At 40.9% G+C, this 24,566-nt stretch overlaps 1 protein-coding gene across 1 annotated transcript; it reads left to right on the plus strand.

Annotated features, from left to right (window-relative positions):
• The first annotated feature begins 241 nt into the window (after nt 1-241).
• LOC139202038 (semaphorin-3D-like) lies at nt 242-23,043 on the plus strand. Its single transcript, XM_070831500.1, has 17 exons — nt 242-459; nt 4,277-4,437; nt 6,743-6,805; nt 6,926-7,045; nt 7,157-7,250; nt 7,797-7,925; nt 9,942-10,078; nt 11,842-11,956; nt 12,205-12,274; nt 12,373-12,517; nt 13,120-13,342; nt 13,727-13,815; nt 14,074-14,115; nt 14,891-15,048; nt 16,971-17,032; nt 17,230-17,369; nt 22,585-23,043. Exons 1-17 carry the CDS (start codon nt 255-257, stop codon nt 23,041-23,043), a joined length of 2,412 nt encoding a protein of 803 aa, XP_070687601.1. The 5' UTR covers nt 242-254.
• Nucleotides 23,044-24,566: the final 1,523 nt, after the last annotated feature.

Below are 24,566 nucleotides of genomic sequence, written 5' to 3' on the forward strand. Positions count from 1 at the left end.
ACAGCTGATGTAGGACGACTAAAGAGAAGGGACATGCCTGTAGGGCACCATGGTGAAACAGCTGAAGAGCCACAACAGAAACTTGTGTACATATCCTGCGTGAAGTTAGATGAGACTGCGCACACACACACACACACACACACACACACACACACTTATGATTGCTCCTCCCTTGCTTGACTTTTTTCTCCGGTCTCTCTCCAGGGTTGCAGAAACGGACAGAGTGAAAACGGAGCAGGATCACTCCACACACCATGAAGACAGACTCTGGCAATCAGAGTCTGAATGAAATTGGGGCTCCTCACTGCATGTCTGGCAGTAATTACGATGGCAAAGGGAAGAGGATTAAGGTACTATCCCATCCAGGGGTCCTGCTAGTGGGATTGGTGGTGTTGGCCACCTTCCCCTTTGGAGCAAGCACCAAACAAAGTGTCCCCAGGGTCAAACTCAGTCACAGAGGTAAGAACTAAAATACTGTTGATTTGTCTGTTGATTTTATTTTTGTTACACATTTACATTAACATTGATACTTTTATGTTATTACAGTATGTGTCTATGGTAGTACAAGAGCAAAATAAAATTTGGATATTTTGATGTCATTTAATATATTTCATCATCAGTGCAACATGGCATCATCAATGCACTTCCACCTTGCTAGAGTTAAGGTTAAAGCTGCTTGAGATTTATGATTCTGTTGACTCATACCTTTGATTCTCTTGATTTCTTTCTGTTAGGATTTTAGCCATTCAGCGTGCATCTTCAAAGGCTATGTCTAGCTTTGTCTCTCTTTCTCTGTAACATTTTTGTCTCCACTTGTCTCCATCTCTCTTGTGACTTTGTACACACATCCAAGAGGAAAAGTGAAAAGAGGGCTTAGTAGACTCAGTTGCACTGTTAAAGTAAATGACGTTTGAAACTTCACTGTAAAGTAGAGTGAGAGATTTAAGACTTACTTGCTGATCCATTAGACCGTTTCAACCTTCTCTGTTTGTCACCTTTGATGACAAGGATGTTTACTGGTCACTTTATTGCAAACATGAATGCAAACTCTTAATCCTCTTATTGGCATAACTTTATTACATAAACCTCCCGTCAGTTTTCATGAAATGAAGTGTTGTTGCAGTCCAGTCTATATTTCTAAATCACATGCAGAACATACATTTCATGTTGATGCTCCTGGTCCATAAGAGACTGCCTGTCAATCTGTTGTGTGTATATTAGCAGGCCCCGGCAATAAGCACTGTGTCCATGTGTTTAGTTTTGTGTTAACTGAGTCTGCTTGCTCTGTGCCACCAGGGAAAAGCTAAATTATTGCTGCCCTTAAAACCCATTCTAAACACCAGTGCAAACTTTACTTCAAAGTCTCCATCCCTCATTCCATGTATCAGCTACAAGAAACCACACAAATGAACTTCAGTCTTACTCCATAAAATTGAATCCCCACTGTGACCTAAAAGTAAACTCAGTCTGACTTCAACCTCCAAAAGCTTCCAAAGGCTTCCAAAACCCAGTATGGCTGGAAATAGATACACATGCATGTCCTGAGTGTCCAACATAAATATATGTAAGTAACTGCAGGAATAATGATTGCTAGGGACAGTGTTTATACAGCAGCAGGGCTAGTACTACGATCTACTGTATGTCTCATTTTATGTTTGTTACAAACCAACAAGTTGACAAAATAAGTTATTTCATAATTTCATATATGATGGAGCTTTTTTGACAACTTTTTTGATACTCTATCAGGGTGTGTCTATTGGCTTTGACTATTAGCACAGCTGACTAAACTTTGCTGTTCATTCAAGAGAACGGACGTCTGACTATTCAGTTTCCTTTGGATCTCAGATTAACAGCAGTAGAACAATGTCCATGTTTGGCTCTCTCACTCTGAAGCAAATGACTGAAGCAAAAAAAAATCTATCAAAAGCAAAATCACCTCTGACCCAGTGCACACGTCATGCACACATCGTGTGATGATGTCTCATCAGTGCACACTCTTCAAAAGCAACACCACCCAGCAGTGGTCACTCTTCAAACATCGCATCAACCTCCTGTGAAAGCACGGCTTCGGCGAGTGAAGGGTGAAACGATCAAAGTGAAATCATCCCTGATTGAGTGAACAACTCCAAAACAACTGCGTTCTTCTCCAAACTTACAGACTTTACTCTGAAAAACACGTCGTGAGGCACAAGTTCACCCTGAGTCACAAGAGAGATGACATGGCCTTCTGCCAAATGCGAAGTAAAATCATCTGGTCATAATTTATATATTTTTGATATGCTGCACATTCAGATTGTTGTGAAGTCTTTGTTCTTAATGTGCAACCAGAGGGATTAACTTACACCACATGTATTCTATCCATGGTCTTACTCAAAAGCTACAGTTTATTAGTCCCTTACAATAGAAAGTCAATTTATAGGACACTTTGCTTCTACTTGTAAACAGTTGCACAATATCTTATATCCATTTAGTGAGCAAAGTAACTTAACATAACAGAATCAAATCTCATTTCAGTGAATTATATCTTAGTTCCTGCTCAACATTGCTTTTTGACTTTTTGAACATTTTATACTGGCTGTGACGTTAGTGTATTCTGAAACCATGGACAGAACATCCTACATTGCATATTAATAGCAGACACATGGCTGTGACACGTGCAACATGAAAACAGCAGCCTCATTTCAGCTAGCCTCAATGCTGAGTACAGTGATCAGTAGGTTAATTCTTATGAATATCGTTCAAATTCCTGCTTAAATTATGTGACTCTTGTCTTTCTTTCCCACTTAATGCTCTTGTTTCAACTTCAGACAAAAGGCAACAATGCAGTTGATAAAGCATCACTGTTCTCATCATATGTCACTGTAGGTGGTCTGCACAGTAACAGACATTATAGCATTATAGAGCTTAAATCTAATTCAGCAGAGCCTAAACCTGTTGGCAGCAAGTTAGCGTGGTGATGTCATTCTAAAATAAATGTGTGCTTGAGAGTATTGCAGAGCAGTAGCAGAGAAGTTGATCAAGAGTTGGGGTAGGGGGTTTAGGGCTCTCCTCTTTGGAGAAAGGTGTGGAGCACTATGCTTATCGGCAGCAGCTAAGCAGGCTGTTTCAATGGGCTCATAGTGGCTGTGTGTTTACAGAACAGATTAGCGTTAGCAAAGGGCTAGCAGGCCTAATCTCTCTGCAAGGTTTAGTCTGCTTGGGGCATGATGTGTGTGTGTGGGGAGGTGAAAGATATGAGCATGTGGGGGTACTGTGTGTGTGAGCTTGTGTATTGGAGGAGGTATTAAGTAGGATTGTGTGGTGTGGAGGGGTCCTAGAAGTTCAAATATTGAAGGTTGGTAACCTCTCCAATCCTTCTCACCAAGAGGGTAATCACAATGTCAATCCTTTCAGAATGACTCCCACAGGACTCCCCCGCATTGAGCCAGTGTTTATCCAAGGCATGTTGCTATACTGGCGTCCTGGAAAGAGCCTGGTGATAGAAGAGATTTCCTTAGATCAAGGAGATCAAGGACACAGCACTGAGCTGAGAATGTAGTCAGTAGTCAGCTCCCAGAAATGGACCTTGGAAGCTGGGAGACCAAACACCAACCTATACTAATGGAAACTGCCTGTATACAGTATAATCGAACTCCTTTTTTAACCATTTATTTTAGGTGTTACATCTGTGTAAAAGTCAACTGTTAACTATATCATAATCTAGTGGGTGTGCAACCGGTATTCCACCTGCTCTTATCATATCCTTATATTATATTGCCCATGACAGGCAACCACAACTTGGTTTATGATGATGTGATGTCATATGCAGATGATAGATAATCAGACAGAAAGAGAGACAGGTAGTTCTAGAGCAAATAAAACACTTTCTCCTTTTAAACTGTTGCCTTTAAATTGAGAGATATCTTTGTGGTTAACAAAGCAATGAAAATACCCTGATAAAGATATCTCATAATGCATCTACTGAAGTGTCAGATTCTTACTGTATCTCTTCTCAATCAGCATGCGTAGCTAAGGTGTTGAACCACAGAGGATTAGGTAGTTTCAAGTCAAGCCAAGACACGTTTTTGTCTGGATGAGGAAACCCTCTGCTTGTTTTGGGGATTTTGTTATGAGTGAGCTGCAGGGATAATCCTGCTGAAATATCTTTTCCAACAAACTGTAATTCAATGCTACGTGGTGCATTTTTAAACCTAAGCTATATGTATACACAATACTGCAGGGATTTATTAATCTCTTTGTTTGCCTCTGTGTCTATCTTTCACTCTCTTTGGGCCAGAACTGCTGCAAGCTGGCAGTTTATCTCTGTTTTTGGGCTCCTCCGATGGCCTCCACTCCCACTCGCTGATGTTGGATGAGGAGAGAGGTCGTCTTCTGTTGGGAGCCAGGGATCACATCTACCTGCTTGACCCCGACAACCTGGCCAGAGCCTCCAGAAAGGTATGCTGGGTACACTATGCTGGGAAGAATAGGAATGTGCAAATTCAAACTCAGATTTCAGGACAAAGAATGTCCAAGAATGAATGTAGTGCAATGAGTAAATCAGCAACGTTTTGTTTTGTAGGTATTCAGGCCATTTACTATACTTGAAAAGCTGTTTAGGCAGACTTTGAGATGTTTACAGCAGTTTTAAGGGTCCCCACACCCTCTGACAGAAGGAGAATGCAGGAAGAAATTCAAGTTTAAACAGAAGATGGAGTATCTTCTCCTCACACAGGCTGGCCCAGTCCTCAGGCATGTAAAGTCCTGCTCGCAGTCACTTGGAACATTCTAATAACCTTGCATGCAGCGGCTAATTATTAAAGAGACAGTCATTTAGCTTGAGCTCATAGCACTTATACCTATCTTACCCTTAAGTGCAGTGATGTAACGTGTTTCTTTTCCATTACTGTGTTGCTAAGCTGAAATACACTCAGGCGTGTATTGTTTTAGAGAAGAGCTCACCTTTCAGTCAGCAGCAGTCTGAAACTGTCTGTCTGGTGAGGTCAGGGTCAGGATGTTGGAGGGCACACACACACACACACACACACACACAGTACATATGCACACTCACACATATACACAAACACACAAATGCATTTGGACGGAGGCCACATGTTGTAGACGTGAGTGTGTGTTTATGCAGCTGAGGTTGATACGCAAGTGGGACGACAGTGTGTTTATTTGATTTTTATCTGGTTGTTTTAACTTTTAGTCTTGCTCTCAAAGTGTTGCCTTTCTGTTGCCTCTTTGGTCATTGATACTGATGCCACAAAGATATGCACCAAAAGTCTAATTCTCCTTTGAGCCCTTTCGGACCAGACCTTCTCAGTGAATATGATCTCGAGACACAAACTCTGTGTTTATCAGTTAATGAAGAGGCATACCTGGAAAGGGACCCTCTGGCACTAAAACACAACCAGATATTCTGTTAACAAGCATTCTAGTTATTTTACCTTGATTTTCAGGCGATAGCTGCTATGTTGAAAACTTTCTACCAAAGTCTTTAAATATCTCCATATGCTGTAGTAAAAGTGGGCCACTGATCATTTCATATGCAGCGTTTCAAAACCAGTTTAAGCCCTACACAAGGGCCACACACTGTACTCAGTCAACATATCACGTTGTAACACTGGTTTTCTGTATGAATTCCTCAGCGGCATGCAATTATTTAGAATCATGAGATGTTTTAATATTTGTGTCAGCATGTTTGCATGCGTGTTCAAGCTCTGTCGACCCATGAAAAAGTTTGGCGATAGCTCTCCTTGGTAGGATTTAGGGGAGGTAACACGCTAAGTACATAAGCCTGTTATAACACATGTGTGAACATGGCGGGGTACATTGAAGGGACACTGGATGCTATACATCCAGTGCCCGCCTGTGCCAGCACCTAGAGGTGTTAATTGTTGTATAAGTCAGATCAGTTGTTTCATAATCCCCCAAATGCCAAAGAGAGAGGTGAGGAGTGGACATTTAGCCTGTGCTCTCAAATGATTTCATTTAGATTTTCAACAGACACCAAAGATAAAAAAAATTAAGTATAAAATTAAGTAATTAATTAAGTATACACTTGCAAATAACTGAATGCAAACCATAAAACATCAGAATGAAACAGACATCAACAATAATTATGGTAAAAACAAAATATTGTTTCTTTAAAAGTGATTTGACATAACAAAGAAGCGGTTTGCAGTTCTCTAGCAGTTTGCTCCAGAGTTGAGGGGCCCTGATTGAAAAGACCCAGTCTCCTCTTGCTTTTAGCTGTTAAAAACCACTACAAAGGACCTTCTGGAGAATCTTGAGCTGTATTTGGGCTCCTATCAGGTTAGAGGGTCAGAGGTTTATTCAGTAGGACCCTTTAAAGTGATCCATAAAATTTTATATTCCACTCTAAAATGCATTAAGTAGCCAGCATAGAGATGCTAAAATGGGAGTATTGTGCACTCACCATGCAGACATTGTGAGAAGTCTGGCAGCTGCATTTGGAATATATTGCAGCTTGAACACATTATATTGTTATTTTACTGGCTTAAAGAGGCACAAAGCGCATTGCAACGGTCTGGGAGAGATTTAATGGAAAGTCTTAATTCAAATACTGTCCCAGTTCTTTGTAGACAAAAACGCTCTAAACTTAAAAACTTGAATTATAGAAGCATATAAATGGAAATAACTGTATGAGGACTGATTCATGATCCGGAGTTCACGTCTCACATGATGAATTATGAGAAATGTGAAATGTTTCTCTTTTTATTTTATCTGTCATTAGATTCACTGGCCTGCTCCCCGGGACCGAGTTGAAATGTGCAAACTAGCCGGCAAACATGCAAATGTAAGTGTTTCTAAAAAAACTGAAATATAAACTCGTTGGCTGTAATACACAGAATGCCTGTTCAGCCAGCTTCTCTGTAATATTTCATCCCTATGTTTGTTCTGTCCCTGCTTGTCTTAGTTGGAGTGCGCTAACTTTGTCAGGGTACTCCACAACTACAACCGAACTCATGTCTATGCCTGTGGGACAGGAGCCTTCCATCCCAACTGTGCTTTCATTGAAATCACCGGCCGCAGACAGGTAAATTAGACATGCATGTGTGAATGTCAGCAGGACTGATTTTTGGCATGAATTCAGGAGTTGGATTTAAATTTTTGAAAGTGATACACTATCTTCCTTTTCGCCTCTCAGGATGGTGTGTTCCAACTACTGTCTAGCACAGTGGAGTCCGGCAGATTGAAATGTCCTTTTGATCCCTTGCAGCCATTCACCTCAATCCTCACAGGTAAGACGAGCCTGGCAGTCCTCCGCCTGCCTTATCTCTCGTGCACCAGAATTTTATTGCTGCGCTGCACCATTTACCCAGGAATAAAATGATGTTTCTCCTAAAGTCTACTCAGTTGTTTAAGTACATTTGTATTCATGTATTTTCTTTCCCAGCACTTTTCTGCGAATTATTTTAGTCAAGAAAGAGGCAAGCAATTATTTCTCAGGCAGCAGCAAAGTTACTTGGCAAAGAATTGTAAACAACAAGTGATTTTTAGCCTTATCTCCATTTCATATGTTTGTTTCTTGAAATCTTTCTCAGTCTGTGTGTGTTTGTGTGTGGGTTCACTGAGACAGCCCACTGAAATGGTAAAAGATAAATAGTACTTTAAACGGTCAAATCTGTTTCCTGATATGTCTTTATTATGTGCATATTAAACAGGATTGTAAAAATGTAAAACAAAGAATCTATAGCTATTTGACTTTTCCTATACAATAATGTAGTATATGTGTTTCTGAATATCTTAATGTCATGATTGATTGACCCTCTGTGTAATTGGTCCAGATCAGTATCTGTATGCGGGCACATCTTCAGACTTCCTGGGCAAAGACACAACATTCACACGCTCCCTTGGCCCTCCACCTGACCAGCACTTCATACGCACAGACATCTCTGAAGACTACTGGATCAATGGTACGGACATGCTTGCACATATCCACATTAACACGCTGAGTGCACTCAAAACTTGTTATTGCTTTTTCTTCAAACTTCCAGCCTCTCTACTGATACAAAGAGCCTCTCTGTGCCCTCAGGACGGTTATTGGCATTCCACCGCAGAGGAGACAGCCCACTTATTCATTTAGCTGGAACTTTTAATACGAATGCCATAGCTGAACGGGGACCACACCTACAGGGGAATTTACAGTGTGTCACAAGGTTCACAGCCTTAGTCATACAACCGCATAGCCACACTCACATACACACAAGGGCATGGACAGTCATCACGAAGGAGGGAGTCTCCTCTCTGTATACATCTCCAGCCTCGAGTGTTTTACAGCCACTGATGGGTTGTCGTGTATCAGCAGTTGTCACTAGGATCTAAATCCTTACACATGGTCTCCACATTTCACAACCACACAGTCAAAGATGTTTGGAGTAATTATGTCTGTCTGTCAGTATACGTATACAGCATGTGATGGCGCGGGGCAGGCAGAGAGAAAGAGCACAGCATTTCTAGCGGTGTTTTCTGTCCCTGTGAGCCTGTGGAACATCTTTCTAGTGCTGCAGGACTAACAATGACCTTCTGTCGAGTGTGTTAGCAGTCGTACATTAAGCTGTTCCAGTTGGGGAATCACCCTCTGGTGGTTGGCTCGGCTTCCAGGGGTTGAGCTAATGTTGATGTAATGTCACTGCAACACTTAAGCCTTTGGACTAGTTCCCCCCTGAATCAGGACACTGATGGCAACATGCTGTTGGTTGTCTGCTTTTCCCACTATTTCCTGCATCATGTATAGTTTTTACTGTCCTTATTCTAGCACTACTTTGCAACACTGAGCAACATCATAAAATATTAATTACCAATACAACATATTATATTTGTTTTTCTGATGCCTTAATTCAGCAGCCTACATTTGATGTTAATAAAACTGACTTTACTACAATCCGTAAGCAGACATACTATTTACTGCTCTAAAGGTATTTAATATTCACTTGATAGCTACAGAAGATTTTGAATACAAAGATTAGATCATCTAATAAAATATGATACATTATCTTAGATGTTAGATATAGGACTTCAATACTTGTGTTGTTAAAGCTGCAATAATTAACATTTTTATATGAACAATGGGTCAAATGACTGTGTAACTCGTAGTGACCCTCAGAGGATTATAGCCCAACTCATAGTGTTTCGGTCCTTGTTTCGGTTTTATGGTAACTTTACTGTTTTTGTTAACTCAAAACCACTTTAATTAACACAATTTCCAGCTGAAACAAGCAGCTGTTTTCGACATAAAGAAGAAGCTGTTGGTGGAGACCAAAGCAGAGCAAGAACGGGAATGAATATTGGTCTTACATTCATCAAATAACCAGATGCATGACTGTGACTAATAAATGCTAATGTCTGCAGGATGTGTAATGGGCAACTGTTTGCTAACATGTTGAACTTTATAAGGTGGTTATATGTCAATGTTGTCAGCTTGTCCCTCTGCACAGACTTGTAATAATGTAATATTAATAATCAAATAATTCTGCTTTAAGGTTTTGAATGCAGAACTTTATGTATTGCTCATTTTAATTAAATGATCTGGGTATGGTTTCAAACACTTGGGACACTGGAGTTTGAGCCTGGGTGTTCTAGCTAAATGATTCCAACACTGCTGCATAATAGATATTTCCAGACAGGCTGAAAATCACAGAGCACTAAACAAAACTTCTTTTAAACCAAGCTAGACATTCTAGCAAACACTATATTAGTCCGGGCATCAAATTGTATGGCAAGTCGAAGATTTATATGCAGCCCAAAGTTTATCTTAGTGAACAGAAATGGTAATAAATCAGATCTTTCTGGAGAGTACAGCAAGATTGTAAATAAGCATTTGCTAAGTGGAGTGTTAATGCCACCTCAAGGCTGCAGTGCATGGCAAAGCCATTACCTGACTTATTTTAACACTCTCCACTCTGTCTCTCCTTTCCTCTCCATGTCTTTAGAGGCCAGGTTTATATCTGCTCACCCCATTGCAGACACCTACAATCCAGATGATGATAAGATATACTTTTTCTTCCGTGAGGTGTCGTGGGAAGGAAACGACAAGAGCATCCTGTCCCGAGTGGCTCGTGTGTGCAAGGTGAGATATTACACAGAGAGGTGTAGAAAGTGGGAGGTATACAGAAGCATGGAGGGAAGGTGATAATATGACAGATGGGTAGACAGGTAGGGGAGAGAGAAAGGGATGGAGGGTCTGTAAGTCCAACCAGGAGACGAGAAATGGTGCTTGGAAGAGGTACAACATAGTTGGACAATTGACAAGACAGTTGAACTGCATGACACTCTTGCAGTGTGTGGGAGAACTGAGTCATAACTCCTACATTGATCTGATCTGATAAGGATCTTTGTGTCGGCCTCTACAGAAGTGTTTTATGCCCCACCAGGAGGAGTCTGTCCTGATACATTATTCTTTTGTAGTCACCTGAAACTGTGTGCCAGGGGCAGTAAATCATGATTTTAGCCCCTTTGTGCTCCGCTGACAGGACATTCATAGTGCTGCTACGTACATTGTCACTGAGGTCGGTGTAGTTGAAAGATCTTTGTACTATCCCATTGTCTCCATTAAAAGTATTAGGTGATAAAAAAAAAGGATGTGTAGTTTTTTGTCCACTGCAATTTATAGCGAAAGGATTCACCCCATTGGAACACGGCCTATTTCTAGAAGCACATTGCTGAACTTCACGTTTGTACCTAAACTGAATAATTTTGACAATGCAAGCTTTCTCTCTGTTCATTTGTGAGATGCTGCAAGGCATTTGAGAAGCATATCATATTTCAGTGCCCATGAGGCTCTATTTGACAGTATGTCAAACAGTTGTAAGCTTGGATGGCACTGCACAGCTGAGTGAGGACAGAAGCAGGATAGATTCATGATTGGGGACCTTTTGTATACCGTACAGTGTGCCATTAGTCATTCCAAATGGGCCTAGCCCACACAGCAGTTTGCTATAAGCATTCGGAGGTCTATTGCCACATTCTTAGAGAAAAGCTTTCAGCGTATTTATGACTTGGGAGTAAGCTGTAAGGCAGACTGGAAGGAGATTCCTCTGGATTACAGCCCTCTCTCTTTCTCCCTCTTTCAGCTATCTCTCTCTTTTGGTCTTTGTATTTTTTCCTTCACTTTTGTTATCTGTAAGTATGTTTTTCCCTGCATGTAAAAGGAATGAGGGCACTTCACTTCAATCCTCTTTGAAGATTATCACCATTGTGAAACATCCTCATTAAGTGCTTACATTTTTTTTTGTTTCTCACAAGTGTGTTTTTGTGTGTGTACAACCGTAACGATCTGTTCTGTACCACTTGTTTTAATAGGGAGGTTCTCTTAAGTGTTCTATGCATTACAAAGAGGCGCACTTGAACGCTCTTGCCCTAGCTCAATCAAAAGGTCGCTGCTTAAAATACCAATTCATATGCTAAGATAAACCTGCATTATCAATCAGAAGCCTCACTTGATTTTATTACTCTCTTCCAACATGCTGCACTTCCATTTATTTCTCTTCTCCTTTGATGTCTTTCCCCCTTCTCTGTCTGTTTTCCACTCTTTCTCTTTCCTCTCCATTTTTAATTACTCGCGACTGTCATCATACTAACAAAAAGGAATTTTTTGTGCTGGTTAAATAAGCGGATCTAAACTAGCAGCATGTGGTTCACCTGTTTATTCTTCTAATTGGTGCAGGAAATCAGAGTCAGGCTGCGATGCTTAGTGTTGTCTCAGTGTTTAAGTCCATTAGATAGATTACAGTCAGATTGTGGCTAAGTACAAAGGGTGTATTATTGATTGTAATTGTCTTTTGGACAGCTGCTGACTATGGTTTAGTTACGGTGTATGTGGTTGTGTTTTAGAATGACGTGGGTGGGCTGAGAAGCCTGACCAATAAATGGACCACCTTCCTCAAAGCCAGACTTGTGTGTTCTATCCCTGGACCAGACGGAGTGGACACACACTTTGATGAGCTTCGTAAGTGACTGTTAGAAGAAGTGGAAATCAATAAATCACTAAACTGTGTTTTATCTTCCAGAAACTACCTTTGGAGTGCCACACCTTTTCAAAGTGATCAGTCTCCAATATTAGGCTGTAGTTGCTGCTTCATTTAAATAAAAATAAAGATATAACAAGGAGGTGCAACAAAATCTTTTCCGTGCACATAAAGTTAAATAAAGACTAAAAATTGATAACCTTCATGTTGCTTCCCCTCTTTCTCATAGAGGACATCTTTCTGCTCCCTACCAGAGACGACAAAAACCCCATAGTGTATGCAGTCTTTACCACCTCAAGGTAAGTTCAGCATTCAACACACCATCATCAACATCACCTGTGGTCTCTCCTTTTTTTTCTCTTACTTACCTGGTCTCTTGTTCCCACCTTCCTCTCAGCTCCGTTTTCCGTGGCTCAGCAGTTTGTGTGTACAGCATGGCAGACATAAGGGCTGTGTTTAACGGACCTTACGCTCACAAGGAGGGCCCCGACCACCGATGGGTAGAGTACGAGGGGAGGATACCGTATCCCCGTCCTGGAACGGTGCGTTGCCCCCTTGCAGAGCACAGAGACAAACAGACAGCTCACTCTTAATCACTCTTGGCTAAAGATGATTCTCTTTTCATAAATCAGATGAATAAAATCCACAACTTTCAGGGTAATTACATAAAAATAAACATGGCCTAATTTAACAGTATGCCTTGGTGGATTCAAGGGTGAAATGTTCAAGATGCTTCAGGGTATGCATGCTCACATCTGCACATGCAACCTCATGATGTAAGACATAACCTTGGCCTGATGAGGTTACTCTGCATGTTAATCAGATTCTTGTTTCAAATTTGTTTACATAGTTAATGCAATCAAGGGAGGAACCGGGATGTATGGAGGATTAGGTGTATGCTCCAGGTGTACAGCTGAGTGAGCACTTTGTTTGAGCTATAATATACACAGAAAGGGGGAGCAGGAGTTACACAGATGTTCCAGATATGCTTTGGCTCCTGTTGCTCTTTATTTAACCACTAGAGGGAGACATGTGCCAAAAATTGTTAGAAGCAGTCGGCTGAAAAGAAAGAGAGGAACAAAAATTCAGGGAGTGATTGTGAAACCTTTTTCACCAGATCAACATTTGATATTTTGTCCTTTAGTGTCCCAGCAAGACATATGATCCAAGGATCAAGACCACCAAGGACTTCCCAGATGAGGTGGTCAGCTTCATTCGATTCCACCCTCTTATGTATCGCTCTGTCTACCCTCTGACCGGCCGGCCCGTGTTCACACGTGTCAGAGTGGATTACACCCTGACTCAGATTGTGGTGGACAGAGTCTTGGCAGAGGATGGACAATATGAGGTCATGTTCCTTGGAACAGGTGAGATGCATGCCTCTCCTCCTGGTTGTCTGTTGAAATGGTACATCTGACCAGCAGAGGGCACTAGATCACTGTGGGTTTTCCTCAGCCTTTAACAGATTATGTTAATGCTATTATGGTCCCATGGATGGCAAAATTAATCAATGAAAGGTTGCACTTGGATCCAGTGTCGTGTCTTATGTCACAGCACTGGTTCATGTGCACATTTTAAACTTAATTTACGCATGAAATTCCCAAAATATAGTCTGAGAATGAGCCACTGTTTTCAATTCAATTGTATTAGTGCCTGAGAGAAAGGTGTGAGTGTGTGGTCTAGAAGTACTCATTTTCTTTGGTTATGCACTAATACCCATATATTCATACTCTATCCTGTCTCTGTCATAGATGCTGGCTCAATTCTGAAGGTGGTGAGCATCACTCAAGAGAATTGGTCAACAGAGGAAGTGGTGCTTGAAGAACTTCAAGTTTTCCAGGTTTGTGTACAACACAGCTACACACACACACATTCACGAATACAGAAACACAAGAACACACACTTTTATTCTCTTTTGATAGATGATGCCAACTGTTCTGCAGCCGTCCTCATGGGACATGTTGACTCTGTCGCTGATGGATTTTTCTGAGCTAATAATCAACAAACTCATCTGTTGTTTTTACTCAAGCAGCGCGCCGGCAATGTATGTTTGTTGAGTTGTTAAAGCTTTAAAGTTTGTTTGTTCTACTTTTTGCAGTTTCCCACTCCCATCCTCAGTATGGAGATGTCTTCAAAACAGGTTCGGCCTCATTCTCATCCATTGTATTCCCACGCTCCTACCGCATTATTTCTGCATGTCTCCTCTGCTCTCTGCCTTTATTCATGCCGCATACATTCAGTCTTGTGCATTTGCCTGATGTGGCACAAGACATATTGTTTTTTTATCCCCAATTCACTCACATATTCAATTCTCCTCTCTCTCTTTAGCCATCCCCATTTCATTTCAGCTCTCTCTCCCCCTTCTGCCTCATTATCTTAGGGTCAGGGGTGTCAGTAGACACTTCAACCCCAATCACAGCTTCCATTAATCTCCAGCAGCGCCTGACCTGCGTGTGTGTTTGTATGTGCATGCCCGCTAGTGTTTTCAGTGCTTGTTTTGAACTTCTTTTTTGGAATCTTGTTCATGCCAGATGAGTCAGAGCAGATCCTTCAGTCACATTTGTTAAAATGCCTGAAATCTCTGTGGTTTGTTTCAAGTTTCTGTCTAAGGTTTGGAATCTCAAATGACTTTTATTGTTATAACACCTTCACCAGCGATCCTTGACCCCAGTTATTCTCGAGTATAATTCACAATAGGAACTCTGAGGAAATTTATATGAAGAAGAAGACAACCTAAATCACAACACAAAAATCTTATGTTTCATGGTCTGCTTCTGTTGCTACAGTTTCTCTGAGTATATATTTCTTGCACCTCCAACCAAATGAATTTGCTTTATGGATAACAAACTTGAACTTGATGGTGATCTGTGTGTTTACCTTCCGTAAATCAGTGTGTGGTGTGTGTTTCACTATAGCAACAGCTGTACGTGGGTTCAAGTGAAGGTCTTGCGCAGGTCTCACTCAGCAGATGTCACCTGTATGGCCATGCCTGTGCTGAATGTTGCCTGGCACGAGACCCCTACTGTGCCTGGGATGGACACACATGCTCACGATACATCCCTGCATCCAAGAGGTATGCCAGACTCCACTCCAGCAAATCTACTTTGCTGAGTTGTAGTTGCTATGTGGCTTTACTGAAAGCATGACAATTTGCCTCATTTATTTAGAGCCTGTAGATGCATACATTCACAGGAAAAGTGTAGAACAGTTAAAGCATCAATCTGTAACTCTCTGCATATTAAAAGAATAGGAAAGGTGATGGAGTGTCAAGCATTGATTTTTGAAACTGTTTCACTTACAGTTACACAGCACTGGCATAGTCAGCAAGACCTCACTCCAGCATACCGACAATTATGTAATATTTTATTAAAATGAAATATCAACAATAATCAAAAATCATAATGTTTCATTAAATTTGTGTGAATTATTTCTAACATTTAAGGTAATATACCATCACCCATTTGTTTTCAAATCTCCCGCTGTATCACCACTGTAAGTAAATACATTTCTCACACACATTTGTAATACATATCAGAACCTTTATGTAAACTTGACGTAGCATGGTGATATGTGTGATCTGAAGAAAAGAAAAGAAATAGTCTATAAACTACTTCCATAAACTGATTTGATCTTTTGGTGTGTGTGTGTTCCCATGTCTGGCAGAGTTCATAGTTCTCTTTGGGTTCTCTTCACCTCTTCAGCATTTTTCTTTCCACAGGATATTTAGTCCAGTTGAGGCACTGATGCTGTTCCTCTGCTGATTAATGCTACTGTTATTTCACACCTCTAGAGTGTAGTTCTCGAGCGGCAAAAGCAAGTGTGTGCATACTGTATGTGTGTTTGTGTTTTTTGTGCGCTTGCTTGCATGAATCGAGGCTTTACAGAATCTATACCCTACAGTTAGAGGTCAGAATGCCAGATTTTTGGCCAGTGGGGATGCTGTTATGGTTTGTTGAATGGCGGAGGCCCTGCATTTGGTCTCAAAGGCTCTTTGAAAGCTGATCTTCACAGTGTCGATGAGTATAGGCTACAGATGTCCCATTACATAGGACTGACGGGAGGTGGAGGAGGTGTAATCAATATAAACTGAAGGAGCCCAAGTGAGCAACACCCAGCTAGAGGCCAAATAAACTTGATTTTTTTTTTTTTTACCATTACCTCTACTGCCAATTCCCTTGTATGGGGCATTTTTGCTAGGATAGCTAGGAAGTGTCAACATCTTGAAACAGGACAGATTAAGGCTGACTTCTTCACCTCAAGAAAATGGCATGTGATTGTAGCTCATAGAACTTGACAGACAGATAATAATAATAGACAATAATAGACAGCAACATTTTTTTTTTTATTGCTTTTAGGTTTTATACATGTTTAAATCACAATTTAATTGGTTGTGAAAAATTGTTGGTGGAGGTAAAAGTTAGGGATCTTCTAATGTTCACCACAGCCTTCCTATTTGCAGAAAACATGCTAGTTTGAGATGTCTACCATTTATTTGCTTCTTTTCTACATTCATTTTTTGTATGTATGTATTATATGTACTGTTTCAAGCTTTTCTAAAAAAAGAAATTGAATGATGTTCTGGTTGAAAAAAAAATCACTTAAATGTTATTCACATATTTAATTATTTCATATAAACTGTAAACCTCATACCTCTTTTTAAAAAAAATTGGTGTGAGGTACAAAATTTAAACAAGAATCACTGTTGCTTCTTGCATATTTTTGCATTCAGTTTGGAAATATTATCAGAAAAATGTCACTATTCTCTCAATATTTTGTGAAGAGCATAAAATATGGATTATCTTCTTGTCAACTTGTTGCTTTGATAACACTTCACTTTTCCTGGTGTTGGGTACTGAAGTTATGTACAGATAAGATTGTTAAGATTACTCTCAGTATTATACAGTACATGCTCAGCATTCAGGCATGCAAATAAAAAATAAAACGTAAAAAACCTCCCAAAAGACACTTGGTAAACTTTGTGTGTTTGTTCTTCAGGCGAGCCAGAAGACAGGATATCAAGCATGGAGACCCTGCCAGTCAGTGCTGGGACGCAGACAGTACGCAGACTTTTCTCTTTTACGAAGTTCATCCTGTGTCTGTTTTTTTATTTATTTTCTTTACAAGCTGTAAACACACATCTAGTGAACAGATGAATTGATATGTTAACCGGTTACCAAAGGAAACCTGCACCATGTACCATGTTTAGAACAAGAGAAGGGACTCTTGGATCAATAATGGATCATGTTTTCTTTAGGTCTCTCTTTAAGCCGGGTGGAGGAGAGGGTCCTCTATGGGGTGCAGAGCAACTCCACCTTCCTTGAGTGCATCCCCAAATCTCAACAGGCCCAGATCCGGTGGTACATACAGAGACCCGGATCTGAACGCAGGGAGGAGGTCAGAGAGTGTGCTCATCTGCACGTGTTCACACACACACACACACACACACACACACTCACATACATAAATTACAGCATCTTGCTCACTCTTTCCTTTGCTTCTTTGTGTTTCTTTCTCCACTCTCTCTGAAGTGTGACCGTCTGTTTTTGTTTTTCTTGCTTTTACTGTACTTGAGGGTTTACATTTTTCTTTTATGCCAGGTCACAAATCAGGGAAATTACTGGGCCGAGGACAGGTGTTTGCAACAATCATTTCTTAAATAAGTACTCCAGATCATCCAAAAACATCCTGACATACCTGACCTCAGTCTCACCAGCCATGAGGTCTGAGGCCTGAACCCATTAGCAACAGCAGGTCTTGTTTATCTTAGGGAAGATAAAAACAGTACTTGGACCAAGAGGATTCTGTTCACAGCTTGAATACCCAAAAGTCACATTAATTGAGGAATTATAGGTAATAAGGGAGCAGTCCAGGATGTCCCTAGTTCCTTGAATGATGTCATTTTTTGAGTGCCTCTGGCTTTCTGCAAATTTTCTGAAATTCCTCTGGGTGAGGAATGACTTAAACCAGACCCACCTGAAGGGGCTTGATGATGGGTCATTATCTATCCTGTGTGAAAAATGGGGAGAAAAGGAACATGGGATTCGCATTTTACCTGCATTTTTTGCATTTCTCATTCAGTGGCCAACTGCTTTTCCCTGTGGGCCTCTGTAGTTTATTTAAGGCTAGAGTACAGATTCTTCCAGTTGTGGTTTGGACGGCAAAGTAGAGTGGTGGATCAGAAATTATGTACACTAAAGCTTCACACAGAGCATTAAAACAAAAATGCTTAACACACTTAAGTTTAAAACTCAACAATCGTGGACCAGTTGGTGAAACAGTGCAGCAAGCCTTCCTTTTATTAGGGCACATTGAAAGCTGAATTTCTAGCTGCTCTAGCTGCGAACAAAAGAAGTTAAAACAAATCTCAATGGTGCATATTGTGTTTGTTTACAAAGCTGTCATTATTTTGTTTTTGCTAATTATGATTGCATCGGACCAAATGCTCTTTAAAATCCAGATCCTAGGAGACAGGATGGTAGACACAGGAGGACATACAGATACACAGAAGTAATGTGTTTGTTTTTGAGGTGTTGAAAGGAAGTCATTGATGATGACACTTGTCTCCTGAATGAGACAACAGAGACCTGCTTACTCAGCACCTCGGTGCCCTCCCCTCCCCTATGAAAACATACAAACCTTCCTTCACCCATTGCGAGTGGCCAGCTTACCACTCAGCCCACACACTCCTCTTCCCTCTCCCCACCACACTTATTTACTCCCACAACTGGTCCCCCGTCCTCTCTCTCAGGGGTGAATGTAAACACACTGACAGGTGCAGAGGTCACTTAAGACCCATGTGTTCCTTTATTGTCCCGCACAGAAAAAAGCCCTGTGTTTCCTCTATGCGTGCATGTGTGTGTGTGTGTGTTTCTTTATGATCCCCTACAGCAGAAATCATAACAGAGCGCTCCCTAGGGACAGCCATGTGTTTTGGGGTAATGAACACAATGGGGTGTTTTCTGTGTTTGTGTGTCTAGGCACGCAATGATATGTGACCTATTGTACTCTAGACAAAGTGATGAAGGAGTGAATGCAGGAGTTCTTCCTCCTTCAGACTTGTTATGTGATAGACACAGAAGCTAAACAAATAAAGCTGGATGCACAGAATACGATGGATCAACAGCAAGGTCAGTGGTGTTTAGGATGGCAGATGTTGGAGGAGGATGTACATAAACATTTCTAGGTGACTGAATTTAAGCTCTCTGTCTCCTCTGTCAGTGAAAAGGTGAGTGAGCCACCACATGAACTGACTGATATACTGACATTGTCAGTGCAGTGACTACTATAGAAATCAGATGGTTGATTATGATTCCAACAATGCTTTGGGTGGGAAAAAGAGAAATATTTAAATTGGCAAACACAGCTTTATAGTAACAGTCTTTAGGTAAATAAATAAATAAAAGTAATTCTTTGGCAGGGAAGCCAGTGAACCTCTCGGATGTTAAAATACCTAAAACAAAAGGAAACTGCAGCACAAAAGCTTGGGTGTTCAAGTAATTATACAAAGACTAATCTGCTAGACTAATTGTTTCAACTGATGAGCTAATAAATTAACATTTAATTAACACGTCAGACTACAAACATGGCTTTCAAACTGAACAGGAAAAATAAGAAGTAGTTGGGAAATATTTTCTTAATCCTCGGTACACTGAGAGTCTGATGCCTGAAAATGTTTCACCTCTCCACTGTACTCACAGGCAACTTGTCTTTAGCTCTAATATAAATGCTGGTTAGTTTCAACTCCTTTCACTGCTTTTTTCTCATGTGGGTTGATATTTACAATAAGGCGCATGATTTATTATGTTCTTGGCTGAACCCCAGCATTGCTGCTGACAGTCAAAACAAAGTGGAGGAGTTCAAGTGACTTCCACCAAGCTAGACTTTCTCAAATGATGGGAGACATTAGTTACGGCATGTTTTTCAGAGTATCTTTATCTGAGTCTCTGCGCTTGGAAGATGTTCAAATAGCTTTCTTGTAATTGATACTATTTGGCTTTTTCGGTCAACACTTTCCTCATCTCTATCCGGTGACATGACTATGACCGGGTTTTAGTCACTGTTTTCTCTTTCTTGTTTCTGTCAACACGTTGGTGATGCTCTTTTACTGACAGCTGTGTCAAATGCAAAAAAAAGATGATCATTGTTAACAATTATTCTGGTTTTTAAACTATTTTCTGACTCTACATGAGGGACCCTTACATCACAGAAACACGGGAGTCATGAAAAAGATGTCTTGAATTAATTTACTCCATCTTGTAGTTGGGCTTGGTGCCCCTCTTGTGGGGCAGTGTGGTCCACCTGCTCTCACAGCTGAACATGTGGTGTTGGAGCAGATGATGTCTGGTGTGTGTGGCTCATTTCAACCTCTTACTCTCTGAGCTTTTCTTCCCATTGTGTTTCCTTCTGTCTGTCATCCCCTTTCCTCTCCTGTCCCTCGACCTTCTTCATCAGTACCTTAATCTTTCCACACTTCATTCCTGCATTCATAGTCCTAATTCCTCCTACTTTGTTTCCCTGTGCTTTTTGCGTTGTCTCCACAGTATCCCACAGTCTCTTCCCTTCTCTGTTTCACTCCACACTTTCTGCCTCCTGATGGGTTTTGATAAAGGAATCCTTGACCAGCTGCTCACAGCACCTGCAGCCTGCCCTAATACTTATTTTCGTCCTACACTCATACACACACTCCCTCCTCTTATTCCCTTGTAAAAGTCAGCTATTAAAGATGTGAGCTGGAAGAGATTTCTCTGTCTTTCTCACAGCATGTGTGTGTGTGTGTGTGTGTGTGTGTTTGTGTGTGTGTGTGTTAGTGTGTGCAGGCACCTCCTGGAGCCTGGAATGCCTCCCCATTAGAAAATTTGTAATAAGAAAAGCATGGATCATGTTGAATTTTATCCATGGTGTTCATTAGAAACGAGCAGCGCTTTCGTGAAAGCATGGGATGGTCTTAACCTGTTAACTTTCAAAGTACTTACCCACACTTGTGATTCATTTAAAAGCTAAATTTCATTGGGTTGTTGTTCACACATACAAATATGCATCAAGGGTTTGTTGGCTTAATTAGATGACCAAATAAACACACACACACACACACACACACACACATACAGGGTTTAAATGTCTGGCATTGCCATTTAGTCACAGATGCCTTCATTTTGGATGGCAGAGGGGGGATGACATCCAAGGCACACAAATAAACACATAAATACTGACTGACTGATTTAATGAATGTGCCCAATGTCTTCATAGAGATTTTGCATGAGTGATATTTCATGTTTTGAATGTGTATCCCATGTGTTTTCTAAGGTCAGTCAGGTGTGTCGGGATACAAGAATGTGATAGGAGACAGACTAGTAATGTGGTTAAGGGTCGCGGTCCAAAGACCTGTGAGGTCTGTGGGTCTGCATCTGGCTGGATAACACATCATCAGTGTCAGACCTTGAAACCAGGTTCACATGCAGAAGGATATGGGAAAACAAAACCTCAACACACACACAGAGGCAAATATTCATGGTTTTCTACATGAAATTTACACCTGGGCCTCCTTCTTTAGCATTATTATCAGTTATACCTCTGGGGGGGTCAGAGCAAGGTTGTGGGACGTTTTCTTTTAAGGCATATACACATGCACAGAGACTAACATACTGGACACACACTTGCTCATGCGCTCACGCTCTGGCTCTGTCCTCTGAACACAGCTGTGTTGCTTTAGGCCCTGACAGCAGCCATGCCAACTGATGAACCATGGTGGATGCTAAATGAAAAGAGTGGACCGTAAACATTAGCACGCTACTTAACCTTACACCTCAACAACAACCACACACAACCTTGTACTTCTATACCTGTGAGGACCTTCATTGACATAATGCATTCCCCAGCACCTTACCTAAGCTTAACCTTTACAACTAAACACCTTACCCTAACCTTAACCTAATTCTAACCGTAACCTTAAAACTCTGTCTGGACCCTCAAATAAGCCTTTGAAGTTGTGAGGAACTGCCAAAATGTCCTCTCTTTCAAAATATGTCCTCACTCCCAAGGTCTAAAACTCAAAATTGGTTCCCAGAAGATTAGCTGAACAAGTACATGCACTCACACACATGTACACACGCGTGCACATCCCAGCATTTTTGCCAAATGCCCTTTTTTGTGTTTGCTTACTGCTGACACTCATCATGCATCTCTTTACACCACATAATGACCTATGGCCCCCCACGCTGTGTGTGACACTCACCACACCCAGTTCAATATGTTTCCTGTTTCAGGGGTCATTACCATGTTAAATGCACCTTGGATACAAATCAGGCATGAAAATGTATGTGTGTACTCAGGGTGGCAGGTATCAAGCTGGTGTCTTGTAATGTGTAGTCATTCTGATTAATTGTTTGGGGGGTAGAGAGACACAGATTTTCTTGTGGTGTTGTAAAAGTTTGGATCTTGTATTTCAGTAAGGACTAAAATGCAAGGCCAATTTAAGAAAGCAATGCTTCACATAATTTTGTAAAATCAAGTTCTATTGTGTACTAGCTGGTCAGCCTGAGTGAAGGCAGCTGTAGTCACACAACATTGTCCTTTGTAATGAAGCTCTTACATGTTTCTTTTTGTCTCCCAGGTAAGGCTAGATGATCGTGTTGTACACACAGATCGAGGTCTCCTGATTCGCTCCCTTCACACCTCTGATGCAGGTGTGTATGTCTGCGTGGCTCAAGAGCACACGCACTTCACCCACACTCTCCTCCGTCTCACGCTGCAACTTGTAACACATGGACAACTGGATGGGAAGCCTAAGCCCAGTGAAGACCCTGTGGTGGAGCTACGCCACAGCGCTGACTCCCGCCAGCGCTACAAAGACTACCTGAGAGTCATGAGCTCTCCCTTTAGTTCTTTGGAGGAGTACTGTGATTCACTGTGGCTGGAGAAGAGGCCTTCAAGGGTGCGAGGTCGAGGCTTAGGAGCTGGTAAATGGAAACATATTCAGGAAATGAAGAAGAGCAGGAATAGGAGACACCACAGAGAGAGGGAGGAAGAGTGGGGAAAACAAGGGAGGGTGGTGAGGACAGCAAAGCAGTGAGGCATAAGAAAATATAAAGATCATCCAACCAGCTGTTCGGTGGTTGGATGATGAAGCAGATATGACACTGACCTGCAAAATTGCAACTGACAGATCAGTCCACCACAAAGTAAAATGTGACTCAGCGCCAATGGGCTATGAAAGACTTAACATAGAGGTATACAGTTAAAAATAAACAAGCAATTATAACAACAAGGAGTATTGGGTAGAGAATATGTAATTTAATTCACCTGCCAGCTACAATATGAGAGAAAGTTTCAGTTGTTTCAGAGGAAAAATGTTTTTCAGTGATTTTCTCTCAGTCTAAATAACATGTTATTGAATAATAATGGTTTTTGCAATGTATAAAACTGTATAAAACAGCCAATGACTTATATTTTACATAGTGCTACTGGAGATGAGCTGACTAGATGAAGGACTGCAATAGAAATCTTTCAGCACATTCTGATGGTTAATAGAGGCGCTCATTTGACATTGATATTGAAACATTTAGCTTAATTGGCTAGATTGGGAAAATATATCAGGATAAAAAAAGCTTGCTTGTGGTGATGACAATGCATTCATGTTGAATGACTGTAAATATTTATATAACATGTACAGCATGCTCAATGTAGTCTTATTATGGATCTGTGTAACTATAGTGATAATCATATTTTATGTTTGGGCTGTCAAAATGACATATTTTTGTACAAACTCTTCACTCCTATGTACTGTAGATTTAATAGATGTTTTCCATATTGCTGTTTTTGAAAGTTATTTAAATAAATTTGTCTTGGAGCCTCTGTTCCCTGAACTACTTACTTGCAATCTGTGAAGAGATAAAATCAATTCCCAGAAAATCTATTACCGTAGAAGTGCAGTACCAGGCAGTCTCAAGCAAACAGCAGATAGGTTGAGACTGGGTTAGGGTTAGATGAGCAGAGCCTCTCCTGATATAGCAACACAAGTCCCTGTACACTGTATGCAGATGTCAGAATGATTCAGGACCAGCTGGTCTCACTTTTAGTGTTAATGTGTGTGTGTGTGTGTGTGTGTGTGTGTGTGTGTGTGTGTGTGTGTGTGTGAGAGAGAAAGGGAGAGATAAAGTTGGCATCTTCAGGAGAAACCATGCAAAATATAAAGGCTTGTGATCAAACTATGCAAGTTAAAGGTAAAGGTAAACTTCAAGCTGTGATTGCATCAACATCAGTGGCATGAGCGTGAAAAGTGAACATTATGCAAACATCTGACCTAAATGGTATTTTTAGACTTGCATAACAATGTCACATAATCACATAATAGACAATGCAATGATGCTGACAACAATGTGACAATGATTTTGCTGTGAAAGAACTTATCACAGTCATGGGATTCCTCCATTTTAACTGACTTAGTGGTAACTCCTTAAAGTATAGACAAGGGGAACTACTAAAATAAAGTAACATGGTGTCTTCCATTGGCCTCCTCTATCACGCAACTAATTGTGTGTCTACGGTGGAATGCTCAGCATTTTATTGCCCTAGCTTTTACAGAAACCTCCATAC

The sequence above is a fragment of the Pempheris klunzingeri genome, chromosome 5, assembly GCF_042242105.1.
Source record: "Pempheris klunzingeri isolate RE-2024b chromosome 5, fPemKlu1.hap1, whole genome shotgun sequence".
In the NCBI taxonomy this organism is placed as follows: Eukaryota; Metazoa; Chordata; class Actinopteri; order Acropomatiformes; family Pempheridae; genus Pempheris; species Pempheris klunzingeri.